The following is a 22,017-nucleotide window of genomic DNA, read 5'->3' on the forward strand; positions in this document are numbered from 1 at the left end:
ATCAGATCAGCAGACTCAAGGAGCCAAATGGCCTACTCCTGCTCCAATTTCTTATATACTGATGTTCTTAAATTTCAGTATCCCACAACTGTTGCACAGCTCAGTGCAATTCTCGATCAATGTAAATCAAGTTATGTTAATAGAAAATAAGCAACCACTCCAAACTCACAAGGAGACAAATCCCAGTCCAATATTGAACAGTTTATTTACAGTTATATTACATGTCACATCAAGAGCCTGGGTCTCAGCTCTTTCTACAAAGTCACAAGCCATCATTGCCTGCAGGACAGGGATCCTAATTATATAAATACAAGTACTAAACACAAGAAGCTTGATCCCATCAGTCAGTTTAGTCTCTCTCCCCCAGGGTGTGCTTGTCAAACAGGTACTCTCCCAGGCCATTCTCAGGGGCTCCCAGTCTCTTCAGGTTGGTGATGTGATCTCCAAGCTTCTTGATCATCTTCACTTGTTCATCCAAGTAGTGGGTCTCCAGGAAGTCACACAACTGAAAGAGGGAAACTAGTTATGTCCAGCAGCAGATTTCAAGGAATGTCAACTTATCCTTCAGAGTTTGGATTTTAATCTTCTTGAACTGGAGGATAATCAAGTGGTGCAATTGAGATTGATGGAATTACTGCATCATTAGATTAAACTTACTGCACAACAGGTGCTCAAGTCCTGGGAATCAGACGCATGTACTCATCACTGTCCACAGTAGGCCAACTTCCCCCATCCCTTCCCACTGCTCCCCAAAATAAAAACAGAGAAAGACAAACAAAGCTATTGGGCATGTAGATCATTATAATTAGGCTCAAGGACAAGAAGGTTCCACAATCTTACATGAGGGTCTGCCCTCTCAGTGGAGAGTTTGTGCAGATCCAGCAGACTCTGGTTCACATTCTTCTCCATCTGCAGAGCTCTCTGCATCGCCTCCAGATCATTGCTCCAGTCATCCTGCTCTGGTTTCTGGAAAAGAAATTCTAAGTTCATTTACAATGGATTAACTAAATATTTGAAGCAAATTATGGGTGCAATCAAAAGTCTACTTTACATGAACCTATGTTAATGGCAATTTTATGTTTATCGCAACCATTGCGGTCATATTGATGAAGCACAAAGCAGAGATATAGTTAAGGGGAGGCTAGGCAAGTGCATGGGGAGAAAGGAATAGAACGATATGTTGAGGGTGAGGTGAAGCAAGGTGGGGAGGAGGCTCGTGTGGAGTATAAACACCAGTTTGTTGAATGGTTTGTCATGTAAATTGGAAATAATTGCTTTAGCACATATGGGAACAATCAATCTAAGGGGACCGAGACAGAAGGCCACTCCTTTATTGAATCCAACCTTTATGTCCGCCAAGATGATCCGCCCTCCACGGAGATTCTGGAATTTCATCAGTCTCGCAGCATGCTCACGTTCCTCATGTGACTGCTCCTTAAAGAAGGCTGCAAAGTGACGCAGGGAAACATCATCCCGGTCAAAGTAGAAGGACTATGGAGAGATCAGAAGAGTATTTGGGTATTATATCACAGCCCCATCATAATGTGTAAAGTACATAAATTCAACATCAAAATTTCACTTTCGTTCAAGGGTTCAAAGTCTCACCTGAAATGGTATGTACATCATGGAAACTGTTATATATGTGGACTTGTATTTATTCTGTACAGCCACCAGAGGGCTCATCCCCTGGAGTCCCAAGGGATCCCATAATCCCTTGGAGCAGAGCTATTTAAGGAGGCTTCACAGGTTGGAGGCACTCGAGACCTACAATAAAAGACCAAGGTCACACTTTACTTTGAGCTCAATGTTCAGTCTGACTCGTTCTCCATAAACAGCTGGAGACAAGATACAGATAGCAAACCCAAAGATGGAGAAGTGGGCATCATGGAGAAATTTTCTGGGAGAGATGGGAAACTTTTGTGGAACAACTCAACCAATACTTCGTGGCCAATGAGCTAGATGGGGAGGGAAAAAAAAAAGAAAAGAGAAAAAAAAAAAAAGCTGCCAAACACAGGGCGAGCCTCCTCACCATCTGTGGGGCACCAACGTATGGCCTCAAGAATCTGCTCACTCCAGCAAAACCCACGGAGAAATCATAAAACAATTTGTGCACATTGATCAGAGAGCATTTGAGCCCAAAGGAAAGCATTCTGATGGCAAGGTACCAGTTCTATATCTACAAATGGTCTGAAGGCCAGGAAGTGGGGAGTTATGTCACCGAGCTAAGATGCCTTGCAGGACATTTGGAGCACATGCTCAGACATTTGTACTTGGCATTGGCCACGAAACCACACTTTGCACATTTTGACTGGAGACCCCAATCTTGAGTAAGGCTATAGCAATAGCCCAGTCGTTCATTGCCACCAATGACAATATGAAGCAAATCTCAGTACACGAGTGCTGCTACAAGTACTGTGAACAAAGTGATGTTTTTGAATCACAACGTACAGGGCAGGTCACACATACCTGCAGCTGCACATCCACAGATGTCAGAGTCCACCATCAAGAGTGATGAATGCAAGGCCATTAACACTTTGTTGGCATGATCATTTCCATTCATGCTGATTCAAAGAGTACTTTTGCAAGGGGGAAAACAGTGGGACACCAACGTGTGCAGGAGTTGCAAAACCTATTAAACCTGCAAACCACCATGTTGCAGAGGAGGACAGATCCACAGAAGATCACAACAAACCAGAGCCTCAGATAGGAGGCAGAGGTACATGGCGTGCACACATTCACCACGAATTGTCCCCAGATATTGCTGAATGTTGAACTAAAGGGACTCCCGGTGTCAATGCAGCTGGATACAGGCACAAGCCAGTCCATCATGGGCAAAAAGACTTCAAAGGTTGTGGTGCAACAAGGCCTCAAGGCCAATCTTAACTCCAGTTCGCACGAGACTAAGAACTTACACGAAATAACTGATTCCAGTAACCGGCGGTGCTACAGTAAAGGTCTCCAACAATGGAACAGTGCACAAGCTATCACTCTGGGTGGTACCAGGCAATGGTCCCATGCTGCTTGGCAGGAGCTGTCTGGGAAAGATATGCTGGAACTGGGATGACATCTGAGCCCGCTGACAACACTGTGTGCCCAAGTCTTAAACAAGCTCCTTTCGCTGTTCGAACCAGGCATCATGAAATTCCAAGGAGCAAAAGTGCAGATCCACCTAGTTCCAGGGGTGCGACCCATCCATTACAAGGCGAGAGCAGTAGTGTACATGAGAGAAAGGGTAGAGATCGAGCGAGACCAGCTGCAAAGCAAGGGCATCATTTCACTGATCGAGTTCAGCGAGTGGGCCAGTCCTGTTGTCCCAGTCCTCAAGGGAGACAGCACCGTCAGAATCTGTGGCAATTACAAAGTAACTATCAATCATTTCTCCCTGCAGGACCAATACTCACTACCAATGGCAGAGAACCTCTTTGCAACGCTGACAGGAGGAAAGACGTTCACAAAGCTGGATCTGACTTCAGCCTACATGACACAGGAACCGGAGGAATCATCAAAGGCCCTTACCTGCATCAACACGCACAAAGGTCTTTTTGTTTATTACAGATGCCCATTTGGAATCCGATCAGCAGCAGTGATATTCCAGAGAAACATTGAAAGTTTACTGAAGTCGGTCCCGCCCAGCGTGGTCTTCCAGGATGACATCTTGGTCACAGGTCAGAACACAGTTGAGCACCTGCAGAACCTGGAGGAGGTTCTTAGTCGACTCAAGCGCATGGGGCTCAGGTTAAAATGCATGAAGTGGAGTTCTTGGGAAGGAGGATTGTGGCAGATGACATCAGGTCCACCAACGCGAAGACTGAGGCAATCAAGAATGCACCAAGACCACAGAACTACTTTGGTAACTTCTTCCCGGGTCTCAGCACCCTGCTAGAACCACGACATATCTTACTACAAAAAGGGGGAGAATGGTTTGGGGCAAAAGCCAAGAAAATGCATTTGTAAAAGCGAGAAAATTGTTCTGCTCAAACAAACTGCTTGTGTTGTATGATCCATGTAAGCATTTGGTACTAGCATGTGATGCATCGTCATATGGAGTCAGGTGTGCATTGCAACACGCTAATGATTACAGGAAATGGCAACTGGTTGCTTGTGCATCCAGGAGTCTGTCTAAGGCGGAGAGAGCCTACAGCATGACTGAAAGAGAAGCATTAGCATGTCTAAAGTGGTGAAGAAAATGCATCAATACTTGTTTAGGCTAAATTCGAATTGGAAACTGACCATAAGCCACATATATCCCTGTTTACCAAGTGTAAAGGGATAAATGCCAATGCATCGGCCCGGATCCAGAGATGGGCGCTCATGTTGTCCACATACAATTACACCATCCGCCCCAGAAAACTGCGACATGTTCAGTCGGCTGCCATTGCCCACCACTGGGGTGGAAATGGCACAGCCTGCAGATCTAGGCATGGTTATGGAAACATTTGAGTGAGCAGTCACCCATCACTGCCCGGCAGATCAAAACCTGGACAAGACAGGACCTCATTATCTCTAGTCAAAAGCTGTGTGCTTCATGGGAGCTGGTCCAGTGACCGAGTAAAAATGCAGGGAGATAAAGCCGTTCCAGTGACACAAATATGAAAGCTCGATACAGGCAGACTGCCTCTGTGGGGCAATGGAGTAGTGGTCCCCAAGGGCAGAGACACCTTCAATGACCTCCATAGTACCCACCCAGGCATCGTAATGATGAAAGAGATAGCCAGATCCCACATGTGGTGGCCCGGTATTGATGCAGACTTAGAGTCCTGCGTCACAGATGTAATACATGCTCGCACTTAAGCAATGTACCCAGGGAGGCGCCACTAAGTTTATGGTCTTGGCCCTCCAAACCGTGGTCTAGGGTACACGTCGACTATGCAGGACCGTTCTTTGTTAACATGTTCCTTATGGTTGTAGACGCGTACTCCAAGTGGATTGAATGAGATGTCGGCTAGCACGTCCGCTGCCACTACTGAAAGCCTGTGGGCCATGTTTGCCACACACAGCTTACCTGATGTCCTGGTGAGCGACAACAGGCCATGTTTTACTAGTGCAGAGTTCAAATAATTCATCAACCGTAACAGGATCAAACATGTCACATCTGCCCCGTTTAAGCCAGCATCCAATGGTCAGGCAGAGAGAGAGCAGTACAAACCATCAAGGTGGCTTGAAGAGGGTAACTGAAGGCTCACTGCAGACTCACCTATCCCAACTCCTGCTTAGCTACTGCATGAGACCACTCACTGGGATCCTGCTGAACTGCTTATGAAAAGAGCATTTAAGACAAGGCTCTCATTCATGCAGATCAGGGTGCACGAACAGGTAGAGAGCAGGCCGCTTCAACAAAGTGCATACCATGATAGCGCAAATGTGTCACACGAGATTGAAGTTAATGATCTTGTATTTGTATTAAATTATGGACAAGGTCCCAAGTGGCTTCCCGGCACTGTCGTGGCCAAAGAGGGGAGCAGAGTGTTTCGGGTCAAACTTTTAAATGCACTCATTCGCCAGAAACACTTGGACCAAATCAAACTCAGATTCACAGACTATCCTGAGCAACCCACCTTGGACCCTACCTTTTTGGATCCCCCAACATGCACAACAGTGGCAACTGGCACCACAGTTGACCACAAAGCAGAACCCATCATCCACAGCAGCAGTGCAGGGCCCAACACGCCAAGCAGCCTAGCAAGACCAGCTGCAGAGTGGCCCAGCAAAGGCCCAAATAATTCACCACCACCAGCTTTCACACCGAGACAATCAACCAGGGCAAGGGCCCCAGATCGACTCACATTGTAAATAGTTACACTGTTGACTTTGGGGTTGGGGGGGGGGGGGGGGGGCAGTGCAGCGGAGGGGGGGTGGCAGGGAGTGTTTTATGTATGTGGACTTGTATTTACTCTGTACAGCCACCAAAGGGCTCATTCCCTGCAGACCCAAGGGATCCCATAATCCCTTGGGAGTGCAGGTATTTAAGGAAGCTTCACAGGTTGGAGAGGCACTCTGGAGACCTGCAATAAAAGACAAAGGTCACACTTTAATTTGAAGTAGGTGTTCAGTCTGACTCTCTCCATATACACAACAGAAACAATCTTTTGATACCCTTACTGAATGAAAAACCTTGGCCCAATATCAATGCATATTTTCTTTTGGGGGGGGGGGGGGGGGGGGGAGAGCTGTAAGAGGATGGGAAAGTAAGTATTTCCAGACTTCCAACACTTGCAGGAAAAAATATTTGTCTTCCCTCCTGAAATGTCCTAGCTCTAATTTTATTACATCCCCTCATTGCAAAGGAAAAATAGGGAAAGTCCATAGAGTGATTTAGAATGAATATGAATTCTGAATTGATGCATTGAGTGCAGAATGTATTCCAAATAAATTACAACAACAATCTCGAGAGCCCAGGAAAGTGAGTCATTTCGATTCAAGATACTCAAAATAGGTGGACTGTGTACAGCAAAGAATTTAGTAAATTCACATTACATAGTCTCTATTGTGAAGTGGTCAACAATACAAAACTCACCATAGAGAGATAAACATAGGAGGAATAGAGCTCCATGTTGATCTGCTTGTTGACAGCATCCTCACAGTCCTGGTGGTAGTTCTGACACACTTGCAAAGCCATCCTTATTCCTTATTTTTTGCAAATCTAAACTTTGCTGAAGCAACAAACTAAAATATAACTAATTGCAAACTCCTGTATTTATACTGAGGGATAATCCAGGGCGTGGCAATCTAGATAATGAGTGACAGTCCTCATTATCCAATCAGAAGTTGCAGCCTCTCAGAGTACCAATCAAGTAAAGGGAGGAGGGGAGATGGATTCCCAGAGTCAGTCAGATCTTTGAAGAATGAGCATCATTGGCTGACAACTCAATGAGGATCTCAATTGCCCTAACTTTCTTCAAACACAGTTTAAATATCCAGAATCACAGATTTAAATGAATCCTCTACTCTTTAGGCTAATCAATTGGGAAAAACTTATAAGTGCCCCTTTATGAGGGGGAATAAACTATGTTCCAAATCTGACACAATTAACATAAAAACGTTTCAAATTATAATTTAGTTCCCTGTATCCACACTGCACTCCAGTTCCTCTGATGCCCGCTGGTCATAAGCCTCAAGCAGACACCACATGCTCCCTCTCCAAGGACATAACACAAGAACATAAGAAATAAGAGCAGGAGTAGGCCATTGGCCCCTCGGGCCTGCTCTGCCATTTAATAAGATCATAGCTGATCTGATCTCGTGCTCAGTTCCACTTCCACTTCTGTGTTCAGCATGTTAAATTTGTATAGAACCTTGGCTAGACAACCCCTCGGAGTGCTGTGCACAGTTCTGGTCTCCTCAGATTTATATAGAATCACAGAATAGTACAGCATACAAGGAGAACATTCGGCCCATCGAGTCTGTGCCGGCTCATTCGAAGAGCAATCCAATAAGACCTACTCCCCGGTTCTTTCCCCATAATCCCTGCAATTCTTTCCCCTTCAAATATTTATTCATTTCCCTTTTGAAGGCATCTATTGAATCTATTTCCACCACCCTATCAGGCCGTGATTCCAAATCCTAATCACTCGTTGAGTTAAAAAGTTTTTTGTCATGTCGCCTCTGGTTCTTTTGCTAATCACATTAATTCTGTACCTTCTGGTGTGGCGTCAAGGAGCCCGAGTAAAATTGAAGTCAATGGGAATCAAGGGTGAAACTGTCCACTAGCTCAGGAAGATAGTTGGGATTGTTGGAGGTCAATCTTCTCAGCCCCAGGAGTTCCTCAGGGCAGTGGCCCAGGCCCAACCATCTTCAGCTGCTTCATCAATGACCTTCCCTGCATCATAAGGTCAGAAGTGAGGATGTTCGCTGATGATTGCACAGTGTTCAGTTCCATTTGCAACTCCTCAGAAAATGAAGCAGTCCACACCCGCATGCAGCAAAACCTGGACGACATTCAGGGTTGGGCTAATAAGTGGCAAGTAACATTTGCGCCACACAAGTACTAGGAAATGACTATCTCCAACAAATCTAACCACCTGCCCCTGGACAGTCAACAGCATTACCATCACGGAATCCCCCACCATCAACACCTGGAGGTCACCATTGACCAGAAACTTAACTGGACCAGCCACATATATACTGCGGTAACAAGAGCGGGTCAGAGGCTGGGTATTCTGTGCCGAATGTCTCAGCTCCTGACTCCCCAAAGCCTTTCCACCATCTACAAGGCACAAGTCAGGAGTGTGATGGAGTACTCTCCACTTGCCTGGATCAGTGCAGCTCCAACAATTCTCAAGAAGCTCGACACCATCCACAACAAAGTAGCCCGCTTGATTGGCACCCCATCCACCACCTTCAACGTTCACTGCCTCCACCACCAGCCAACATGGCTGCAGTTTGTACCATCTACAAGATGCACTGCAGCAACTCACCAAGGTTACTTCAGCAGCAACTGCCAACCCATGAGCTCTACCAACTAGAACAGCACGGGCAGCACACTTATGGGAACACCATCACCTGCATGTTCCCCTCCAAGTTACACACCATCCTGACTGGGAAATATATCACTGTTCCTTCAACGTTGCTGGGTCAAAATCATGTAACTCCCTCCCTAACAGTACTGTAGGAGTACCTTCACCACAAGGACTATAATAGTTACAGAAGACGGCTCACCACAACCTTCTCAAGGGCAATTAGTGATGGCAACAAATGCTGGCCTTGCCAGTGGCACCCACATCCCAGAACAATAAAAAAGACATTAACATGGAAGGACTAAAGGAGACAATTTAATTGCACCCAGTGCAGTTCTCAGCAAATTCCTCAATTAAATTGTAAACACTGGATTATTGCAGCTCCAGCATCAACAACATTTGAATCCATTCATGGACGAGAAGGGGACAAATGAGATACAGTAGGATTTGGAAAACATAGAAACATAAAAACATAGAAAATAGGTGCAGGAGCAGGCCATTCAGCCCTTCGAGCCTGCACCGCCATTCAATATGATAATGGCTGATCATGCAACTTCAGTACCCCACTCCCGCCTTCTCTCCATACCTCCTGATACCCTTAGCCGGAAGGGCCACATCTAACTCCCTGCTGAATATATCCAACAAACTTGACTCATCAATTTTCTGTGATAGAGAATTCCACAGGTTCACCACTCCCTGGGTGAAAAAGTTTCTCCTCATCTCAGTTCTATATGGCTTACCCCTTATCCTTAGACTGTGACCCCTGGTTCTGGACTTCCTCAACATCGGGAATATTTTTGCTGCATCTAACCTGTCCAATCCCATCATAATTTTATATGTTTCTATGAGATCCACTCTCATTCTTCTAAATTCCAGTGAGTATAAGCTTAGCCGATTCAGTCTTTCTTCATATGTCAGTCCTGCCATCCCAGGAATTAGTCTGATGAACCTTCACTTCACTCCCTCAATAGCAAGCACGTCCTTCCTCAGATTAGGAGACCAAAACTGCACACAGTACTCAAGGTGTGGTCTCACCAAGGCCCTGTACAATTGCAGTAAGACCTCCCTGCACCGATACTCAAATCCTCTCATTATGAAGGCCAGCATGCCATTTGCTTTCTTTACTGCCTGCTGTACCTGCATGCCGACCTTCAGTGACTGATGTAACAAGACACCCAGATCTCGTTGCACCTCCCCTTTTACTAATCTATCACCATTCAGATAATAATCTGCCTTCCTGTCTTTGCCACCAAAGTGGATAATCTCACATTTATCCACATTATACTGCATTTGCCATGCATTTGCCCATTCACCTAACCTGTCCAAATCACCCTGCAGCCTCTTAGCATCCTCCTCACAGCTCACACTGCCACCCAGCTTAGTGTCATCTGCAAACGTGGAGATATTACATTCAATTCCTTCGTCTAAATCATTAATGTATATTGTAAATAGCTGGGGTCCCAGAACTGAAACTTGCGGCACCCCACTAGTCACTGCCTGCCATTCTGAAAAGGACCCGCTTATTCCCACTCTTTGCTTCCTCTCTGCCAATCTGTTCTCTATCAACTTCAATACATTACCCCCAATACCATGTGCCTCAATTTTGTACACTAATCTCTTGTGTGGAACCTTGTCAAAAACCTTTTGAAAATCTAAATACACTACATCCACTGGTTCTCCCTTATCCACTACTAGTTACATCCTCAAAAAACTCTAGAAGATTTGTCAAGCATGATTTCCCTTTCATAAATCCATGCTGACTTGGACCAATCCTGTCACTGCTTTCCAAATGCACTGCTATTACATCTTTAATAATTGATTCCAGCATTTTCCCCACCACCGATGTCAGGCTAAGCAGTCTATAATTCCCTGCTTTCTCTCTACATCCTTTTTTTAAAAGTGGGGTTACATTAGCTACCCTCCAATCCATAGGTACTGATCCAGAGTGCTTGGAATTTTGGAAAATGACCACCAATGCATCTACTGTTTCTAGGGCCACTTCCGTAAATACTCTGGGATGCAGACTATCAGGCTCTGGGGATTTATCGGCCTTCAGTCCCATCAGTTTCCCTGACACCATTTCCTGACTAATAAGGATTTCCCTCAGTTCCTCCTTCCCACGAGACCCTCGATGCCCTAGTATTTTTGGGAGGTTATTCGTGTCTTCCTTAGTGAAGACAGAACCAAAGTATTTGTTCAATTGGTTTGCCATTTCCTTGTTCCCCATTATGAATTCACCTGATTCTGAATGCAAGGGGCCTACATTAGTATTCACTAATTTTTTACTCTTCACATATCTATAGAAGCTTTTGCAGTCAGCTTTTATGTTCCCTGCAAGTTTACTCTCATACTCTATTTTCCCCCCGCTAATTAAACCCTTAGTAGTCCTCCTCTGCTGAATTCTAGGTTTCTCCCAGTCCTCAGGTTTGCTGCTTTTTCTGGCCAATGTATATGCCTCTTCCTTGGATTTAACACTATCCCTAATTTCCCTTGATAGCCACGGTTGAACCACCTTTCCTGTTTTATTTTTACGCCAGACAGGGATGTACAATAGTTGTAATTCATCCATGTGATCTTTAAATGTCTGCCATTGCCTATCCACTGTCAACCTTTTAAGTATCATTCACCAGTCTATCCTAGCCAAATCAGGTCTCATACCATCGAAGTTTCCTTTCTTTAAGTTCAGGACCCTAGTCTCTGAATTAACTGTGTCACTCTCCACCTTAATGTAAAAATTCTACCATATTATGGTCACTCTTCCCCAAGGGGCCACGTACGACCAGATTGCTAATTAATACTCTCTCGTTACACAAGACCCAGTCTAGGATAGCCTGCTCTCTAGTTGGTTCCTCAACATATTGGTCTAGAAAACCATCCCTTATACATTGCAGGAAATCCTCCTCTACAGTATTGCTACCAGTTTGGTTAGCCCAATCAATATGTAGGTTAAAGTCACCCATCCCTAATTTCCTGTTTGATGCCATCCCCAACTACGCTACTACCGTTTGGTGGTCTGTAGACAACTCCCACAAACATTTTCTGCCCTTTAGTGTTTCGCAGCTCTACTCATATAGATTCCACATCATCCAAGCTAATGTCCTTCCTTACTATTGCGTTAACCTCCTCTTTAATCATTAACGCTACCCCACCTCATTTTCCTTCTTGTCTATCCTTCCTGAATATTGAATACCCCTGGATGTTGAGTTCCCAGCTTTGGTTACCCTGGAGCCATGTCTCCGTAATCCCAAAGACGTCATATCCGTTAACAGCTATCTGCACAGTTAATTCGTCCAACTTATTACAAATGCTCCTCGCATTGAGACTCAGAGCCTTCAGGCTTGTTTTTTTAACACTCTTTGTCCTTTTAGAATTATGTTGTATCGTGGCCCATTTTGATTTTTGCCCTTAGTTTCTCTGCCCTCCACTCTTGCTTTTCTCCTTCCTACCTATAGCTTCTGCCCCCTTTTTACTTCCCTCTGCCTCCCTGCATAGGTTCCCATCCTCCTGCCATATTATTTTAATCCCTCCCCAACAGCACTAGCAAACACTCCACCTAGGACATAGGTTCCGGTCCTGCCCAGGTGCAGACTGTCCGATTTGTATGGTCCCACCTCCCCCAGAAGCGGTTCCAATGCCCCAGGAATTTGAAGCCCTCCTCCTTGCACCATTCCTCAAGCCACGTATTCATCTGAACTATCCTGCAATTCTTACTCTGGCTAGCACGTGGCACTGGTAGCAATCCTGAGATTACTACCTTTGAGGTCCTACTTTTTAATTTAACTCCTAGCTCGATAAATTCAGCTTGTAGGACCTCATCCTGATTTTTACCTATATCGTTGGTACCTATATGCACCACGACAGCTGGCTGTTCCCCCTCCCCCTCCAGAATGTGCTGCAGCTGCTCCGAGACATCCTTGATCCTTGCACCTGGGACATAACTTACCATCCTGGAGTCTTGTTTGCGGCCGCAGAATCGCCTATCTCTTCCCCCTACAATGGAATCCCCTATCGCTATAGCTCTTCCACTATTTTTCCTGCCCTCCTGTGCAGCAGAGCTACCTATGGTGCCATGAACTTGGCTTCTGCTGGCTTTCCCTGATGAGTCCTCTCCCCCAACAGTACCCAAAACGATGTATCTGTTTTGGAGGGAGATGACCGCAGGAGACCCCTGCACTACCTTCCTTCCACTGCTCTGCCTGATGGTCACCCATTCCCTATCTGGCTATGTAACCTTTACCTGCGGTGTAACCAACTCACTAAATGTGCTATTCACAACATCCTCAACATCGCGGATGTTCCAGAGTGAGTCCATGCGCAGATCCAGTGCCACAATGCAGTCTGTCAGGAGCTGCAGCTGGACACACTTCCTGCACACATAGAAGCGTCCCTGATTTCCCACATAGCACAGGGGGAGCATGACATGAGTCTGGGCTCTCCTGCCATGACATAACCCTTAAATTACTTAATTTGGCAACAATGCCAAAGGTCACCTACTGATAAGAAAAGAAAAAGAAAAAGTTTTCACGTATTCAAAGTTTAGATTTTTAGTCCCAGCTCTTAATTTAAACCAATGCCCAAGAAAAAGAGAGAAATACTGACCAACCAATCACTTCCCTGCTTCCCTGTGTCACAATTTGAATCTTTTTACTTCTTATTCTCCCAGGTCAGTTGGTGCTGGTTGCGCTGGCTCCCTTTGTCTCCCACTCCGATTGGCTGCTGCTCTCGGGTGTTTGATAAAGAATGATTGCTATTTGGTATGAAATGCACAACGGGACTGAATACAAATAGCTATGTTTATGAAGGAGCTGCTGGTATTGGGTTTATAATTTGATGGAAAAGGCATGCAGGCGGCTGGGGGGAGTTTCAGGAGAAGTATCTATTTAAGTATTCCTTTATGCATTTAATGAAATACATTTGCTCCTTCCAGGAGGATTATACTTTGTTGGAGTACAGTCCCACATGCATTCCTTGCCCAATTTGTTATTCATGTGGGAGCTTATGTGTGGTAAAATAGAATAGTGGTTATGTTACTGGATAATCCAGAGGCCTGGACTAATGATCCAGAGACAAAATCCCAGCACAGCAGCTGGGGAATTTAAATTCAGTTAATCAATTAAATACATCTGGAATAAAAAGCTAGTCCTGGTGATCATGAAACTACCGGATTGTCATAAAAACCCATCTGGTTCATTAATCCCCTTTAGGAAAGGAAATAAAAACATAAGAAATAAGAGCAGGAGTAGACCATACGGCCCCTCGAGCCTTCTCTGCCATTTAATATGATGGTGGCGATCCGATCATGGACTCAGGTCCACTTCCCTGCCCGCTCCCCATTAACCCTTATTCCCTTATCGGTTAAGAAACTGTCTATCTCTGTCTTATATTTATTCAATGACCCAACTTCCACAGCTCTCTGAGGCAGCAAATTCCACAGATTTACAACCCTCAGAGAAGAAATTCCTCCTCATCTCAGTTTTAAATGGGCGGCCCCTTATTCTAAGATGATGCCCCCTTACCCGGGGCTAATCTGCCGTCCTTACCCGGTCTGGCCTATATTTGACTCCAGGCCCACAGCAATGTAATTCGCTCTTAACTGCCCTCTGAAATGGCCCAGCAAACCACTCAGTTGTACAAGGCTGCTTACCAACACCTTCAAGGGCAATTAGGGATGGGCAATAAATGCTGGTCTTGAGCTCAGACATTACTCGGGAGCAGCAAAGCAACATTACAGATGGCTCAAGGCTGAGGTCCAACAAAAAACCCGGGACTTAAAGAACAGGTGGTGGATGGAGAAAGCACAGGAGATATAACAACTGGCCAACAGACACAATATGCGAGGATTCTTCATCGCAGTCAAGGCCACCTATGGTCCAAACTCCCAAGGCCCCACACCATTGCTGGCCAAGAACGGGGAAACACTCATCAAGGACACCGAGGCAGTCAGGGCTCGCTGGAAGGAGCACTTCGAAGATCTCCTCAATTGAGACTCTGCCTTTGACTCGAGTGTTCTCGACTCCATCCTGCAGAATGCGACCCGCCACTACCTCAGTGAAACCCTAATGTTGCACGAGGTAGGAAAAGCCATAAAACAGCTCAAGAACTACAAGGCTATAGAAGCGGATGGAATCTCTGCTGAAGCGCTAAAGTATGGCGGAGAGACGCTGTTGGCGCAAATACATGACCTCATCACTCACATTTGGAGGAAGGAGATCATGCCGGGAGATCTCATAGATGCAGTGATCGTGACCATCTTTAAAAAAGGATACAAGTCCGACTGCAGCAACTACAAGGGAATCTCCCTGCTATCAGCCACTGGGAAAGTTGTCACTAGAGATCTCCTCAACCGTCTTCTCCCTGTGGCCGAGGAGTTCCTCCCGGAGTCACAGTGCGGATTTCGTCCCCTACGGGGCACAATGGACATAATCTTTGCAGTGCGACAGCTGCAGGAAAAATGCAGGAAGCAGGGCCGACTGACCAACAGCTTGCAATGAAAACGATCAGCATTTCTGTCTTTTTAAAGTTTTGATTAGCCCTTACACAAGGCCTTCTTCGATCTTATCAAGGCCTTTGACACTGTCAACCACGAGGGTCTATAGAGTGTCCTCCTCCGTTTTGGATGCCCCCAAAAGTTTGTCAAGATCCTTCGTCTGCTCCACGACGACATGCAGGCCGTGATCCTTACTAATGGATCCATTACAGACCCAATCCACGTCCGGACTGGGGTCAAACAGGGCTGCGTCATCGCTCCAACGCTTTTCTCAATCTTCCTCTCTGCCATGCTCCACCTCACTGTCAACAAGCTCCCCGCTGGAGTGGAACTAAACTACAGAATCAGTGGGAAGCTGTTTAACCTACGCCGCCTCCAGACCAAGTCCAAGATCACCCCAACCTCCGTCGTTGAGTTACAGTACGCGGACGATTCCTGCATCTGTGCATGTTCTGAGGCTGAACTCCAGGATATAGTCAATTTACTGAGGCATATGAAAACATGGACCTTGCGTTAAACATCCGTAAGACAAAGTTCCTCCATCAGCCTGTCCTCGCAGCACAGCACTGCCCTACAGTCATCAAGATCCACAGCGCAGCCCTCGACAACGTGGACCATTTCCCATATCTCGGGAGCTTCTTGTCAACAAAAGCAGACATTGATGCGTAGATTCAACACTGCCTCCAGTGCGCCAGTGTAGCCTTCGGCCGTCTGAGGAAAAGAGTGTTCGAAGACCAGGCCCTCAAATCCACCACCAATCTCATGGTCTACTGGGCTATAGTAATACCTGCCCTCCTGTATGGATCAGAGACATGAACGATGTACAGAAGACACCTCAAGTCACTGGAGATATATCACCAATGATGTCTCCGCAAAATCCTGCAAATCCCCTGGGAGGATAGGCGCACCAAGATCAGTGTCCTCGTCCAGGCCAACATCCCCAGCATTGAAGTGCTGACTACACTCGATCAGCTTCGTTGGGCAGGCCATATAGTTTGTGTTAAGTATGGAAGAACTCTACTAGATTGAGTACTGTGAGCTAAAACTGATGTGACCTTAGTCTCTTTAATACAACTCCAGAATGCCTAAGCAGCATGGCAGACAACCTTTTATACTCTCTTGCAAGAGGTGTGCAGGTGACCCTTGGGCCTCCAACAGTTGCACCCTCTGGTGGCAAGTCTTACACAGTTACAATGTTTACATACATAACATCACTCCCCGCCACCCCCCTCACCGCAAAATCTTTGATACAATTTATTTCCGGGGCCCTACGCTCCCTGGTTGATCGCCTAAGTTCAAACTCTGGCATGGGTGAGTTGGTCGGGCCATTGTTGCACTGCGGTGCGGCCGGTCTGACAGGACTGTTGGGAATGGTGGGTTCATCCTCTTGATTGACAGCGAAGTCGATTGCTGGTTGGGTGTGTATTGGTGGATCGATGATGGTGATGTCCTCTTCAGGTTGTTCCTGGTTGTCGGTGAACCGCAGTTTGGTCTGATCCAAATACTTTCTGCGCATTTGTTCATTCAATAGTTTGACTATAAATACTCTATTCCCCTTCTTGGCCAAGACAGTGCCAGCGACTCATTTAGGACCATGACCGTAATTAAGGACAAACACAGGGTCATTCACAGCAATGTCACAAGGTACAGCCACGTGATTGTGGTACATGTTTTGCCAGTGATGCCGGGTTTCCACATGATCATTTGGATCCGGGTGGACTAGGGAGAGTCTGGTTTTGAGTGCTCTCTTCATTAACAATTCTGCAGGGGGAACTCCAGTGAGTGAGTGGGGTCGCGTCCAGTAGCTGAACAGAACCCGAGATAAGCGGATCTGCAAGGAGCCTTCCGTCACATGTTTCAAGCTCTGCTTGATAGTTTGGACTGCCCATTCCGCTTGACCGTTGGATGCGGGCTTAAACAGGGCAGACCTGACATCATGATGCCATTGCAGCTCATAAACTCGTTGAATTCCCAGCTGGTGAAACATGGTCCATTGTCACTGACAAGGACGTTGGGCAAACCATGGGTAGCGAACTTAGCCCAGAGACTTCAATGGCGGCAATGGATGTGCATGATTATTCATGATTACAGGATGACATGATTACTCATTCAATGCTTTTAGACTAAGCGTCCACTACAACTAAAAGCATCTTTCCAAGAAAGGGGCCAGCAAAATCTACGTGGATCCTGGACCACGGTTGGAGGGCCATGACCACAGACTCAATGGAGCCTCCCTTGGTGCATTGCTCAATTGTGAGCATGTGTTGCACTGGTGTACGCATGACTCTAAGTCCGAGTCAATGCGGGGCCACCAAACACTCTACCTGGCTATAGCCTTCATGATGACTATTCCTGGGTGGGTATTGTGTAGGTCGCTTAAAACGTTTCCCTGCCTTTTTTTGGCAAAACTACACAATTACCCCATAAGAGACAATCCGACTGGATGGACATTTCATTTTTGCGTTGGTGAAATGGCTTAATTTCATTTTGCATTTCCCCGGGAACATCCGACCAGCTCCCATTGAGGACGCAACTTTTTACAAGTGATAGCACAGGATCCTGGCTGGTCCAGGTCCTGATCTGGCGAGCAGTGATGGGTGACCCCTCGCTCTCAAAAGCATCCATGACCAGAAGCAAGTCTGCGGGCTGCACCATTTCCATCCCGGTAGTGGGCAATGGTAGCCGACTGAGGGCATCAGCACAGTTCTCCGTGCCTGGTCTGTGGTGGATAATATAGTCATAGGTGGACAATGTTCGTGCCCATCTGCGGGATGAAGCATTGGTGTTTATACCTTTGCTTTCTGAAAACAGTGAAATGAGCGGTTTGTGGTCGGTTTCAAGCTCAAACCGAAGTCCAAATAGGTATTGGTGCATATTCTTAACCCCATATTCACATGCTAACACCTCTTTCTCGACCATACTGTGGGCTCTTTCAGCCTTACACAGAGTTCTAGACGCATATGCAACTGATTGAAGTTTGCCCGATACATTGGTTTGCTGTAACACACAGCCGACCCCATACGAAGATGCATCAAAAGCTAGCACTAATCATTTACACGGGTCATACAGTACAAGCAACTTATTAAAACAAAAGTAGGTTTCTGGCCTTCTCAAAGGCTGTCTCTTGAGATTCACCCCAAACCCAGTCATCACCTTTACGTAGCAACATGTGCAACAGTTCCAGAAAATGCTTAACCCGGGTAGAAAGTTACCAAAATAGTTGAGGAGTCCCAGGAACAAACACAGATCCATCACATTCTGTAGTCTGGATGTATTCTTGATGGCCTCTGTCTTTGAGTCCGTGGGTCTGATGCCATCTACCACAATCTTTCTCCCCAATAATTCGACCTCTGGCGCCAGGAAAACACACTTGGAGCATTTCAGCCTGAGTCCCATTCTGTCTAGTCGACGTAGAACCTCTTCCAGGTTGTGGAGGTGTCCGGTGGTGTCACGACCGGTAATCAGGATGTCGTCTTGAAACACAACGGTGCACGGAACAGATTTCAGCAAACTCTCTATGTTCCTCTGGAAGATGGAAGCAGACGAGCAAATCCCAAAAGGGCACCTGTGGTATATAAACAGTTCTTTGTGCGTGTTGATGCACGTCAATCTTTTCGCAGATTCAGCCAGCTCCTGTGTCACGTAGGCGGAGGTTAGGTCCAACTTGGTGAACGACTTCCCCCCCGTAACGTTGCAAACAGGTCATCCGCCTTGCATAGCAGGTACTGGTCTTGTAACGAGACTCGGTTGATCGTTACCTTGTAGCCTCTGCAGATTCTGACCGTGCCATCGCTTTTCAACACTGGAACAATCGGACTGGCTCACTCGTTGAACTCGGCTGATGATATGATTCCCTCTCATTGAAGTCTGTCCAGTTCGATCTCGACTTTCTCCCTCATCATATATGGAACCGCTCGAGCCTTGTGATGAACAGGCCTTACATCGGGGACTAGATGGATCTGCACCTTGGCGCCTGTGAAGTTGCCGATACCTGGTTCGAATAGCGTCGGAAACTTGCTCAGCACTTGGGTGCATGAGGCATCATCCACTGAAGATAGTGGGACTGCCTATGATGACGATGAGGGTATAGCAGTTAATTGCCCTTTGCTCACTCAGCTCAACAGGAAGTCTATAGCAGCAGTGGTGCGTTTAGTTTACTGAGCTACCCACAGTAATAACTCTGAATGCAAAGAGCACAGATGTATTTAAGGGGAAGCAAGGTAAATACATGAGGCATAAAGGAATAGAAGGATATGCTGATAGGTCTAGATGAAGTGTAGTGGGAGGAGACTCACATGGAGCATAAACCACTAAGGCCAGTTGGACCAAATGGTCTTTTTCTGTGCTGTAAATTCGATGTAATTCTTAAAACACGGGCACCTGGGAAGTTTTTCACATCGAGTGAGCTGGAGACTTTGTCAGAAACATGAAGCCGTCAAATCCATCAGCACGCAAACCCCAGCCAACTCGTGGAATTGTGGCTCATCAATGTGTGAAATCTTGTGACATCGATACCCCAAAAGTGCCTTTGAGAGTTGCAAAGACATTAACATGGAATGGATGAAGATGGCAATTTAATTGCACCCAATTCATTTTCTCAACTAAATTTTAAAACTAACTTGTAAACACTGGATTATTAAAGCTGTAGCTGAATCGGGGTGAAGGCGAGAAATGGAGATCCAGCAGGATTTGGACAGATTAATTGCTATTTGGTATGAATATGGGACTAAATATAAATTGATACATTGGGTTGATGAATTGAGGGATTAGGCATTGGGGTCTGGGTTTTGGGGAGGGGGGAATGCTTTTCAAGATAAATGTGTTCAACTTTTGGGCCTTTTGCTTTGGTCATTTAATGAAATACATTTACTCCTTCCAGAAGGATAATATGTGTTGGCGTGCAGTTGCACAAGTATTCCTTCAATACCTTACCCAAATCCTTATTCATGTGTGAAATAGCTTGTGCTAGTAAGTTATTCAACCCTGAGGGTAGCGGGCGGAAGAGAATCTGTCCCAGAACCACCAGACTCGGGTATCCACACTAACCAATGAAGCTGTGACAGTAAGCTGATGCCACCTGTTGCTTTCCCTCTTCACCCAATTGTAGTCCCCTGGGTTCAATGCACTCAGACATTGCTGGTCTGTACAGCAATTGGTGCTCTGCCTACAAAGCTTAACAAAAAGTCTACAGCAGCAGTGGTGAGTTCAGTTTCTGAACAACCTGCAATAATAACTGAACAGGATCTGCAACAGCTGCTGAATACAAACTGCTAATTCCAGGGCCGATACCCTTATTAAATAGGATGCTAATCCAGGCCTGAAATGGTGTAACTGTAAATCATTCCCTGTGTTTATCTCATGTTACGGCAACTTGTATTTTGTCATGTGGAGTTTTCATTTATGTAAGAGCAGAGAGAATGTTCACTAGTGGGAACAGATATTTTTATTCAGCTGTCTAGAGCAAGCTCTGGAGTTCCCTTCCTAAACCTCACTACCTCCTTTGGTACACTTCTTAAATCCTACCTCTGACCATGCTTTGTCCCTCGTCAATAACGCATGTGGCGATCAATTGTCTAAACATTATAGATATATCCGAATATCCAACATTACACCAGAGGAAACACAATATTCTGAGGGGAGAGGATCAACAGCCAGATTTGGTGGTTCATGTCGGGACCAATGACATAGGTAGAAAGAGGGATGAGGTCCTGCAGGCAGAGTTTAAAGAGCTAGGAGAGAGATTAAAAAGCAGGACCTCAAAGGTAGTAATCTCTGGATTACTCGTGGTTCCATGAGTTAGGGAGTACAGAAATAGGAGGATCGAGCAGATGAATACATGGCTGGAGAGATGGTGCAGGAGGAAGAGCTTTGGATTCCTGAGACACTGGGACCACTTCTGGGGGAGGTGGGACCAGTACAAGCCGGACCGCTTGCACCTCAACAGCACCGGGATCAATATCCTCGCAGTGGTCGGGGGGTGGGGGGGGGGGCATTGCTTGTGCTGTTGGGGAGGGTTTAAACTAGCTTGGCAGGGGGCTGGGAACCTGAGAATAGAGTCAGTAGGGAGGGGAGTAAAGCTGGAATTGGAAAGCAAAAGTGCAGAAAATGAAGGGTAACCATCCGTGGCTAACTAAGAAAATAAGGGATGGTATCAAATTGAAAAGCAGGGCATATAATGTGGCCAAAATTAGTGGGAGGCCAGAGGATTGGGAAATTTTAAAAGCCAGCAAAGAACGACAAAAAAAATTATAAAAAGAGGGAAGATAGATTATGAAAGTAAACCAGCATAAAAAATAAAAACAAATAGGAAGAGTTTCTACAGGTACTTGAAAAGGAAAAGAGTGGCAAAAGTAAATATTGTACAGTAGCGGATGAGACTGGGGAATTAATAATGGAGAACAGGGAAATGGCAGAGACGTTGAACAAATATTTTGTATCGGTCTTCACGGTAGACATCCCAATAGTGGATAATCAAGGGGCGATAGAGAGGGAAGAACTTAATACAATCACGACCACTAATGAAGTAGTACTTGGTAAAATAATTGGACGAAAGGCAGACAAGACCCCTGGACACAATGGCTTATATCCTAGGGTCTTAAAAGAACTGTCTGCAGAGATAGTGGCTGCATTGGTTGTAATCTTCCAAAATTCCTTGGTTTCTTGGGCAGTACCATCAGATTGGAAAACCGTAAATGTATTACCCCTATTTAAAAAAGGAGGCAGACTGTTATGTATGTAACAGCTTGTAACCAGCATTCTACTGCCACCAGAGAACCCATCAGTTGGAGTCCATAGGGATCCCAGCATCCCTTGGGAGCACTGCATATAAGCAGGCCTCCCATGCTGTGCCAGCACTCTGTAGTCAGTATAAAGAGACTAAGATCATACTTACTCAAGTCTACAGTACTCAGCCACATTGCTTTATTAGAGACATAACAACTGGCGATGAGTAATAGATAACGAACCATCATGCAAGAATGAAGAAAACTGTTGGTATCCTGGAGAAATTCTCAGAAAGTGATGATTGGGAAGCATTCGTGGAGCGACTCGACGAATACTTCGTGGCCAATGAGCTGG

At 45.8% G+C, this 22,017-nt stretch overlaps 1 protein-coding gene across 1 annotated transcript; it reads right to left on the reverse strand.

The window, feature by feature from the left end:
- Positions 1-349: 349 nt before the first annotated feature.
- On the reverse strand, positions 350-6,616 carry LOC139262681 (ferritin heavy chain-like). The gene is made up of 4 exons (XM_070877832.1): positions 6,515-6,616; positions 1,345-1,491; positions 841-966; positions 350-505 (listed from the first exon to the last, which is right to left on the reverse strand). Exons 1-4 carry the CDS (start codon positions 6,614-6,616, stop codon positions 350-352), a joined length of 531 nt encoding a protein of 176 aa, XP_070733933.1.
- Positions 6,617-22,017: the final 15,401 nt, after the last annotated feature.

The sequence above is a fragment of the Pristiophorus japonicus genome, chromosome 4, assembly GCF_044704955.1.
Source record: "Pristiophorus japonicus isolate sPriJap1 chromosome 4, sPriJap1.hap1, whole genome shotgun sequence".
NCBI lineage: Eukaryota > Metazoa > Chordata > Chondrichthyes > Pristiophoridae > Pristiophorus > Pristiophorus japonicus.